The sequence below is a fragment of the Oncorhynchus kisutch genome, linkage group LG26 (assembly GCF_002021735.2).
Source record: "Oncorhynchus kisutch isolate 150728-3 linkage group LG26, Okis_V2, whole genome shotgun sequence".
In the NCBI taxonomy this organism is placed as follows: domain Eukaryota; kingdom Metazoa; phylum Chordata; class Actinopteri; order Salmoniformes; family Salmonidae; genus Oncorhynchus; species Oncorhynchus kisutch.
This window is the reverse complement of record NC_034199.2, coordinates 39,326,831-39,337,020: the sequence shown is the minus strand read 5'-3', so window position 1 is coordinate 39,337,020 and position 10,190 is coordinate 39,326,831. Positions and strand designations below refer to the sequence as shown.

The window sequence follows — 10,190 nt, the reverse complement described above, 5'->3', positions numbered from 1 at the left end:
CAGATCCACCTGTTCACACCAACATCCACAACATCACCGCTGGCCAGATCCACCTGTTCACACCCCCATCACCAACATCCACAACATCACCGCTGGCCAGATCCACCTGTTCACACCAACATCCACAACATCACCGCTGGCCAGATCCACCTGTTCACACCCCCATCACCAACATCCACAACATCACCGCTGGCCAGATCCACCTGTTCACACCCCCATCACCAACATCCACTACATCACCGCTGCCCAGAACCACCTGTTCACACCCCCATCACCAACATCCACAACATCACCGCTGGCCAGAACCACCTGTTCACACCCCCATCACCAACATCCACTACATCACCGCTGGCCAGAACCACCTGTTCACACCCCCATCTCCAGCGCCCGTATCACTCTGTCACACGGCCTGAAACTGCACTATTTAGTTTCTCTCCGTCGCCCACACACTTTTAACATTTAGATAACAAAGCATTTGACCTTTCCATTGTGTTAACGATGGAGGATTGGTTCACTTCCAGTTTTAAAGTATATGTTTTTTCAAGATGATTGAGGAGAAAAGTATGGTCCAACCCAACTTGTATCTCACTGCACCCTCATTATGTCTTGTCTTGGAATATGCAGATAGACGTGTTAAAAGTAAGTTTACATTGTAAAACTTCTGACAGACAACTTTCTAACTCCGTCCATAACTTTTGGACTTTATAGCATCCCCAGAAGGCAGGGATTGTTGAGTCATTGTTAGTTAAACACTTATGACATGACTCTGTCGATTTGCTGTAGAATTTATGAATGGTGTCTCTTGCGTAAGTAATTCAATACATTAGTTTATAATGGATTAAGCGTACATTTTCAGTAACTGTCATTTCAGTTATGTTCCAACATTCCCTTGGCAACAACGTCTCAGCTTATTTCAGCATCCAGTAATGGGGAAGGTATTAGTAAAAGAGAATGATAAAAGGACTTTTGTAAGATACTGGCCATAATGTAGCAAGTTCAGTGTTCTGTTTTCCAGCTTCTGTTCTAGCCCTTAACCTCAGTCTGACATACAGTATAGGGTCATGAAGTATCCTCAGATATGCAGTCAGTTTATTTTGCATTACATAATCTGTAGTTTTATTTGAACTTCCTCTTTTCTTCAGTCATTTCCTGTAGAAACTTAACAGGGCCCTCAGTAATGATGTGAGTTTGCTACTGAGCAAAGAGGGGGACAGAACAGGCAGTTACAGTAACATGGGGAAGGACAGAGGCTCTATGAGTGTGAGGTTGTTGTGGATCCTGGTGTGGATATCAGCATACGGTCAAGGATTCTCAGCTGAAGGTGAGTAACGGGTTTCTGGTTGAATTATCAAGATCATTTTTGAGTGTAAAATAAAAAATTAAATCTCCATTTAAAGTTTGGCATACAAGTACAATGATAAAGCTATCAACCAGTCATTGGAGAGAGAGGGGGGGGGGGGGGTCTGCTGTGGCCTTTAATAGAGAAAGGTGAATTATATTATATAGTTTTGGAGAAAGAGGGGGGGGGCTGCTGTAGCCTTTAATAGAGAAAGGTGAATTATATTATATAGTTTTGGAGAAAGAGGGGGGGGGTCTGCTGTAGCCTTTAATAGAGAAAGGTGAATTATATTATATAGTTTTGGAGAAAGAGGGGGGGGGTCTGCTGTAGCCTTTAATAGAGAAAGGTTAATTATATTATATAGATTTTTTGTAGCTTTTTATTGTATCATTTTGACACATTTCTACTCTCCACAGTATTGTCAAAGAACATATTTTTCCTTGCCGAGTCCAGAGGAAGAGTCACTGTCCCAATTTTCCCCGTGGGTCTACAAGGGACAGAGCACCGATTCCAATGGATATGGACCTCACATGACGGCAGACACTCAAACACCACAATAGCCAATATCATTTCATCCACTTGGGAATCTGTATCGAACACATTGGGTTTTTCAAAAGGCAGTGGATATGATCTTTCCATGAAGACAAACTTTGAAAATGCTGGAGAGTTTGTCTTCATGCAAACCAAACCAGTTTCAGTTATTGTGGCGAGGTTTCAGGTGTTTGCTTTCAAAGGTATTGTGTTTCAATATGTTTATTGTCACTTTTTCAAAATCAGAATTGGAGTCAAACACAAGCATGTTCCTTTTGTGTTTGATATCACTAAAAACACGTACTGGATATGCCAACAAGGATGTTTGATTTGTAAATGTTAACCAATTGTTTTGTTTGCAGTTACACCCTTTGAATGGCCTTCATTTCGTCTGGGTTCTGATGTGAGTTTTAGTTGTGAGCTGTCCAGCCTACCAGAAGGGACCACACTTCAGTGGGAAAGAGAAGGAGATCCCACTTCTAACACCACGTTGTTTTACAACAACACTGTCCACATGGTCATCCATAGTGTTGATCAGAGCAGTAAGGGGAGATGCAACTGCACTCTCAAACAGAATGGAACATTGTTATATGAAATTTATAATACCTTGAATGTTGAGACAAGTAAGTTAGCTAGATTCATGGATATTATCAGTAATATATTAATTAATTAACAGTAACTGCAGGTTCACTCATCATGTGTAGATTAACTTGATTATTGTAGATATTCTTCTTCATAGTATTTTTCCACAATGTTTATTTTTTCCAGGCACATTCAACATGCCAGTAACTTTGTTCAGAGAGAGCAGCAACAGCAGTGAGGTGGAGATGATGTGCAGGTCTTCATCCTGGCACAGAAAAGCCTCCTGGACCAAGGGCCCATCTCCAGTGGAAGCATCTGCTACTCTGACATCAGATGATAGACTAGAAATTGACCGGTTCTCATCTCCCACGTTCAAACAAAACGATTTTCCCCTGAGACTTTCACCAGTGGAATTTGAGGATGGAGGAGTGTTCAGATGTCATTTTAATAACAACCTTATGTCTTATGTTCGACTCACAACCATTCAAGGTAACTTTGCTTTTGTCTTATAACAACGTTCAATGAGAGAACAAACACTCTCTGCTCAAGTAACCTAATGTTGGTTCTCTGATTGTCAACCACAAAATGACATGTTTCATTAACCAGATATATACTAGGCCTACATTATTATTGTTATTATTACGGTATACTGTTCTTTCAGAGGGGAAAGTTCAGTTATGTTTTCTGTTCTCTGGCCCAGTCTCTGCATCTAGAGGCCCCCCTGGTGGCCAGTCGGTGGTGCTGAAGTGTGAAGTGTCGGAGGTGAACGGTGACCCTGTGACCCTGGCCTGGCTGAGGATGGAGGGGAGGACGGGGCTAGTGGTCAAAAAGGACATCCTTACAGAGAGTCAACCCAACTGGACACTCAGTGTGACCCTGCCCAGCCTCCAAAGGGACCAGCTGGACTGGCAGTGTGTGGTGTTCAGAGAGGACATGCTCAGAGCGAGTGTTCCCCTCAGACTCCGTGGTGCTGGTGGAAGATCTGGGATACCAGGCCTAGTGTTACCATCGCCTCTGAAAGGTTACTAACGACCATAGTTGATTATAGTAGATTACAGTAGATCACATCAGTGAGACATCAGTGAGACATCATGATCATAAGCAATATAAAACCAATAACCAAATCAATGTCTCCACATTGCAGTTTGCCCCCCACTATACTGTGATGCCTTTGGAGTCATAGCAAAAGTCATAGTAAGTCCTCAGCTGTCTCATTTTTAGCATGTTCTCTTTCATACTCGGTTTCCAACAGACGACACCTTGCAGATTTCGATCATTGTGGCCTGTACAGTGTTGGTTGTTGCCGGGATACTGATTGGTGCTCTGGTGTTCCACCTGAAGATGAAGAAGACAGACCCAGGTAAAGACTGATAATGACTATAACTACATTAACAGGGCAGACTCTACTCCTGATAATGACTATAACTATAGTAACAGGTCTGACTCTACTCCTGATAATGACTATAACTACAGTAACAGGTCTGACTCTACTCCTGATAATGACTATAACTACAGTAACAGGGCTGATTCTACTCCTGATAATGACTATAACTACAGTAACAGGGCTGACTCTACTCCTGATAATGATTATAACTATAGTAACAGGTCTGACTCTACTCCTAATAATGACTATAACTACAGTAACAGGGCTGATTCTACTCCTGATAATGACTATAACTACAGTAACAGGTCTGACTCTACTCCTGATAATGACTATAACTACAGTAACAGGGCTGATTCTACTCCTGATAATGACTATAACTACAGTAACAGGGCTGACTCTACTCCTGATAATGACTATAACTATAGTAACAGGTCTGACTCTACTCCTAATAATGACTATAACTACAGTAACAGGGCTGATTCTACTCCTGATAATGACTATAACTACACTAACAGGGCTGTCTCTACTCCTGATAATGACTATAACTACAGCAACAGGGTTGTCCCCTCTCTTGATAATGACTATAACTACAGTAACAGGGCTGTCTCTCCTCCTGATAATGACTATAACTACTGTAACAGGGATGTCTCTCCTCATGGTAATGACTATAACTAAAGTAACAGGGCTGTCTCTACTCCTGATAATGACTATAACTACAGTAACAGGGCTGACTCTACTCCTGATAATGACTATAACTACAGTAATAGGGCTGACTCTACTCCTGATAATGACTATAACTACACTAACAGGGCTGTCTCTACTCCTGATAATGACTACAGTAACAGGGCTGACTCAACTCCTGATAATGACTATAACTACACTAACAGGGCTGTCTCTACTCCTGATAATGACTATAACTACAGCAACAGGGTTGTCCCCTCTCTTGATAATGACTATAACTACAGTAACAGGGCTGTCTCTCCTCCTGATAATGACTATAACTACTGTAACAGGGCTGTCTCTCCTCATGGTAATGACTATAACTAAAGTAACAGGGCTGTCTCTACTCCTGATAATGACTATAACTACAGTAACAGGGCTGTCTCTACTCCTGATAATGACTATAACTACAGTAACAGGGCTGACTCTACTCCTGATAATGACTATAAGTACAGTAACAGGGCTGACTCTACTCCCGATAATGACTATAACTACAGTAACAGGGCTGACTCTACTCCTAATAATGACTATAACTACAGTAACAGGGCTGACTCTACTCCTGATAATGACTATAACTACAGTAACAGGGCTGACTCTACTCCAGACCAAACTTGTCAGGTTGCTACATCTTAGGTTTTTGCCAAAAATTGTGGACAAATATTTTTCTATGATTTATTTTTTCAAAGCTGTGACATCCCTACCACTTACCCAGAAGAATGACCCAGTCTATGGTAACATCACTGATCCACTAGCACACCAAGGTATCTCTTTCTTTACTTTGGGAGTGATATGATGTACAATACATAAGATATATAGATATATTGTATAACAGAGGTATGAGAGAGAGGCCTAAGGGTAGAGAAAGGAGGAGGTTGAGATCATAGAATTACATAGAACTCTTAATAGGATCTCTGTGGTTGAGATAACTGATTAACATTTAGGCATTTTGTTTGTTTCAGAGTTCCAGGGGGGGCAAGATGGCAATGAGGAAGTTCATTACGCCGAAGTTGCTTTGGTTGAACCCAGGCTTGGTGGTGAGTAGTGGGTTTGGAAATGTACAATGGTTCCTAGAATGTAAATCGAAGCGTAACAATTGGTATTTCTTGTCTTTTTCAGATCCCAACAGAGTCACATCAGGGTCAAATCGCGTAAGAATAGCACTTTATTCAAATGATTATTTAGCTGTTTAGTATGTTCTTTGTGATTAACTCATATTATTGTCCCTAGGTACAGGAAGGGGGTGCTGTGATCTATTCGACGCTCAACATATAAAAACACCTGTCTTTCAGCAGGATAAAACTCCTGTGTTAAAATGCAGGGATTATTTTCTGTTTATTTCTTAGTTTGTTCATTATTACTATTGTGGAGTTTTGTACCTGAGTTTGTCACAAAGGAAAGGAAGGCTGTGCTTATTTCAATCCTGCTCACATGCCCACAGCTGGCAGCACACAAGTCATTATCAAATCGGAAAGCAGCTGCACAAGACTTATGAAGGAACATCGATGAATTACACAATGTTCAGGGGACAATATGATAAAATTCAAATAGCTTCAAATGTAAATGACTTAAAAACCTCAAACCAACTATAAATTGTAGAAGTTCATACATATAGTTGAAGTCGGACGTTTACATACACTTAGGTTGGAGTCATTAAAACTCGTTTTTCAACCACTCCACACATTTCTTGTAAAACAACTATAGTTTTGACAAGTCGGTTAGGACATCTACTGTGTGCATGACACAAGTAATTTTTCCAACAATTGTTAACAGATAGATTATTTCACTTATAATTCAAGGTATCACAATTCCAGTGGGTCAGAAGTTTACAAACACTAAGTTGACTGTGCCTTTAAACAGCTTGGAAAATTCCAGAAAATTATGTCATGGCTTTAGAAGCTTCTGATAGGCTAATTGATATAATTTGAGTCAATTGGAGGTGTACCTGTGGATGTATTTCAAGGCCTACCTTCAAACTCAGTGCCTCTTTGCTTGACATCATGGGAAAATCTAAAAAAATCTGCCAAGACCTTCGAAAAATATTGTAGACCTCCACATGTCTGGTTCATCCTTGGGAGCAATTTCCAAATGCCTGAAGGTACCACGTTCGTCTGTACAAACACCATGGGACCACGCAGCTGTCATAACGCTCAGGAAGGAGACGCGTTCTGTCTCCAAGAGATGAACATACTTTGGTGTGAAAAGTGCAAATAAATCACAGAACAACAGCAAATGACCTTGTGAAGATGGAGGAAACCGATACAAAAGTATCTATATCCACAGTAAGACGAGTCTTATATTGACATAACCTGAAAGGCCGCTCAGCAAGGAAGAAGCCACTGCTCCAAAACCGCCATAAAAAAAGCCAGACCACGGTTTGCAACTGCACATGGGGACAAAGATTGTACTTTTTGGAGAAATGTCCTCTGGTCTGATGAAACAAAAATATAACTGTTTGGCCATAATGACCATCGTTATGTTTGGAGGAAAAAGGGGGAGGTTTGCAAGCCGAAAAACACCATCCCAACTGTGAATCACGGGGGTGGCAGCATCATGTTGTGGGGGTGCTTTGCTGCAGGAGGGATTGGTGCACTTCACAAAATAGATGGCAACAAGAGGAAGGGAAATTATGTGGATATATTGAAGCAACATCTTAAGACATCAGTCAGGAAGTTAAAGCTTGGTTGCAAGTGGGTCTTCCAAATGGACAATGACCCCAAGCATACTTCCAAATCAAAATGGCTTAAGGTCAAGGTATTGGAGTGGCCTTCACAGAGCCCTGACCTCAATCCTATAGAATATTTGTGGGCAGAACTTAAAAAGTGTGTGCGAGCAAGTAGGCCTACAAACCTGACTCAGTTACACCAGCTCTGTCAGGAGGAATGGGCCAAAATTCACCCAACTTTTGACCCAAGTTAAACAATTTAAAGGCAATGCTACTAAATACTAATTGAGTGTATGTAAACTTCTGACCAACTGGGCATGTGATGAAATCAATAAAAGCTGAAATAAATAATTCTCTCTGCTATTATTCTGACATTTCACATTCTTAAAATAAAGTGGTGATCCTAACTGACCTAAGACAGGGATTCTGTACTAGGATTAAATGTCAGGAATTGTGATAAACTGAGTTTAAATCTATTTGTCTAAGGTGTATGTAAACTTCTGACTTCAACTGTAAATATTGAAAGCATTTTAATGAGAACTAAAAGGTGTGCAACATGAAAATATTGTCTCATTTACATTGTGTAATTTATTGACGGTCCCTAATGTGACCCAGCCATTGGCTATCCAAAGTCAAACCAATTTTGCCATGGTTGAACACCAGCCAGCTGTGTACACACACAAGAGACAACCCACACAAGAGACAACACACACGTTTTAGAGTTCATTTCATGTAATTCTACACATTTTGCCATGTGGTATAGGGAAAATGTTGCAGATGTAAAGCAAGTTGGCTTCAATTCTACACATTTTGCCATGTGGCGGAGAGAAGATTTCGCAATTTATAACTCATTTTGTGCAATAATACTCATTTTGGCATGGGGTGGAGAGGAAAATGAGCTGTTTTACAGCTAATTTCCTGCAATTCTAAACATCCTGCTATAGGGTGGAGAGAAATGTTTTTAATATGATATGAGTGAGACGTGGGGCTAGTGCTGAGCGATTAACCGAAATTTCAGTTATCTTTTGGTTTTTGAAAAACATTGGTTCAATTATTTGAATTCCATTTTGTTCATTTTTTTTCTGTGAGCTCAATGCGCAAATTGCACAGCTTTTCAAGAGATAAATCAGATCCAGCCTGAACTGTGCGATGTAGTAGGGAGTTTCCATGCCAATATTCTGCATAGTTTAGCGCATAAAACGTGGCAATTAACTACAATGACCACAATCCATTGAGAATCTACTTGTCCTGTCTCTGCTTCTTGTACTGTATGCTTGCCACGGAAGAGGCAGAATGCAGGATAGTGAGGGGATATAGAGAGCAGGTGTTGTTCACAAGATATTTCAAACCTGAAAATACATGATCTATGTCCAAGTGATTGACAGTTGGTGTTCAGCAGTCATAAAAGTATGCCAAATTTAATTTGAAGAACTACTAAAATAGTGATTTTGTCAGACAGCATAGGCAGCAGCTCTATAGTGATGATTTGGAATGAAATAATGAAGTCATCAAATGAAACAAATGTCATATACACAACTGAAATATTGTATTAAAGCAAAGACTTGTAAAAAATGAAACAAGTGATAGGCAGTAATGGGCAGTCACTACCACCATGGGACTTGTGCTGTTTGTTTTATTCTGTGTTCAACACAAATAATCGAAACCGAAATGGAAAACCATGATTATTATTTTTATTATCAAACTGAAAACAAACCGACCTCAAAAAGCACTAATCTTCAGCACGAATGAGAGACAGGTGGTTATTCGACCATGATAACACGTTTAGATAACAGGATGCTAAACTAATTTAGCAATCTAAAAAAAATCTAGCTGACATGAGCTATATTGACGGACTATCATGACTGACATAACAAGAGAAAAACTGCTGATGCACAACCACAGTTCCAAATTGCACCGCGTGTATTCTATTATTATAACGGGCAATAGTAAATTGAGACCCCGACTGCTTTCCTGAGGAAACTGATCAGAGGGACTTCAAATGTGGGCTGTGGGACACCAGTTGCCAAGCCCTGCTCTAGTAAAATTCGCTGGTTGCACACTATTGAGAAACAGAACCTTCTTTCGAGAATTACGTACATTTGACATCAGCTGATAAATCCACTTAAAGTGACATGTACCAAATTGAACAAATAGCTGGAATAAAGTTTGCGCATTAAATGACGGATTCTCAATATCGATGTAGTATGTTGATATTTGTTGCTTAGGGCATTCGTTTTTACCAAATTATAGCGTTCTAAATAGTATGTGGTATGATTAATACACAGTATTTTGTTTTAGTAAGTAGTATGCAGGACAGATTTCGGACATGACAATAGTAGTGATATCCATACTAAGACACCCATGTATAGACAGCAGGTGGCGAAATTGAGGAATTTCAAATAGCTGTAACTGAAATAATTTTGGATTGCTGCAGATATCGCATCATTGGGAGCAAACGACAGTAATGTTTTTGTATTTTATAGATGTATATTTTGTATGGAAAGTGACTTTAGATTGGTATTTTGAAATAAATACGATCCTTGTAAACGGAATTCAAGTCATTGTATAGGTGAGTGCAGTTGCATATGTTACCAGGAGAAGGCAATGTTGGAAAGACAATGTTTTGCAAAGAATACAGTACATGAGGTTTTATTTTTTTTAATTGAACTTTAATTTGAGAGAGGAATAATGCATTTTTTTCAACCTTCTTCCCTTTTCCTTTGCTATCTCTAGTACCGTTAGGGATTGCAGTGTAAAGTTAGCAATTCAATGCATTTCTCTCTCCCTCTAAATGCAATGAATAGTCTGCATATAGAAGGAATGTTTTTATACACAGACAGGTGCTGAGGCTAGCAGCAAAATCCCTCCTTTTTTGTGCAGAGGTGTGTGTGTGTTCATGCACACATACACACACACACACACACACACACACACACACACACACACACACACACACACACACACACACACAC

The 10,190-nt window shown here is 40.0% G+C and overlaps 1 protein-coding gene across 1 annotated transcript; it reads left to right on the top strand.

The window, feature by feature from the left end:
- Positions 1–1,186: 1,186 nt before the first annotated feature.
- Positions 1,187–6,200, top strand: LOC109870752 (uncharacterized). The gene is made up of 10 exons (XM_031805654.1): positions 1,187–1,321; positions 1,756–2,073; positions 2,233–2,493; positions 2,639–2,941; positions 3,153–3,473; positions 3,705–3,812; positions 5,243–5,317; positions 5,516–5,590; positions 5,673–5,704; positions 5,784–6,200. The coding sequence occupies exons 1-10, from the start codon at positions 1,234–1,236 to the stop codon at positions 5,826–5,828; spliced, it is 1,626 nt and encodes a 541-aa protein (XP_031661514.1). The 5' UTR covers positions 1,187–1,233; the 3' UTR covers positions 5,829–6,200.
- Positions 6,201–10,190: the final 3,990 nt, after the last annotated feature.

What these genes read in the sequence shown, in the direction of transcription:
- LOC109870752 (XM_031805654.1), top strand. Translation starts at nt 1,234, where the DNA reads ATGGGGAAGGACAGAGGCTCTATGAGTGTGAGGTTGTTGTGGATCCTG. An exon ending in TACCTTGAATGTTGAGACAA is followed by an intron (nt 2,494 to 2,638) that starts GTAAGTTAGCTA and finishes TATTTTTTCCAG; the next exon opens with GCACATTCAACATGCCAGTA. An exon ending in TGATCCACTAGCACACCAAG is followed by an intron (nt 5,318 to 5,515) that starts GTATCTCTTTCT and finishes TGTTTGTTTCAG; the next exon opens with AGTTCCAGGGGGGGCAAGAT.